Source organism: Saprolegnia diclina (genome assembly GCF_000281045.1).
Source record: "Saprolegnia diclina VS20 unplaced genomic scaffold supercont1.41, whole genome shotgun sequence".
Lineage (NCBI taxonomy): Eukaryota > Oomycota > Saprolegniomycetes > Saprolegniales > Saprolegniaceae > Saprolegnia > Saprolegnia diclina.
This window is the reverse complement of record NW_008246108.1, coordinates 84,841-85,231: the sequence shown is the minus strand read 5'-3', so window position 1 is coordinate 85,231 and position 391 is coordinate 84,841. Positions and strand designations below refer to the sequence as shown.

General features: G+C 60.4%; 1 protein-coding gene across 1 annotated transcript; it reads right to left on the bottom strand.

Annotated features, from left to right (window-relative positions):
* Nucleotides 1-187: 187 nt before the first annotated feature.
* Nucleotides 188-376, bottom strand: SDRG_11355 (hypothetical protein; the record flags this gene model as incomplete). The annotated part of the gene is made up of 1 exon (XM_008617390.1): nucleotides 188-376. A coding segment is annotated over one exon (189 nt), but the record flags the coding sequence as incomplete, so codon positions are not given.
* Nucleotides 377-391: the final 15 nt, after the last annotated feature.

Below are 391 nucleotides of genomic sequence, written 5' to 3'. Positions count from 1 at the left end.
ATGTACGTCGAGCTGGCTTGTCTCCGAGGTGCTGCGTCCGCACAGAGCCTAGCGACCTTCTCATAAAAAGCTTGCACCACGGTTGTCGGCTCGTACAATGAGCGATCACCCCATATTCGACACAAGGAAGCGTGTTATGAGTTGTTATTGGCGACGACATCAACATAGAGTGGCTCGCATCGCCGCATTAGCATGCGGGCTTGGTCGGGACGGGCGCCGTCGTCGGCATCGGCGCGCCCTTGAGCTTGGGGTACACCGGGAACTCGGCGACGTTGCACAAACCATCGCCACCGACACCGCGCTGGAGCTTGATGTAGCCCTTGTCGCCCCAAGCCGCACCCCACGAGCTGCGGAGCTTGAAGTAGTCCTTGCCGTTCTCGGCGCCGTAGCC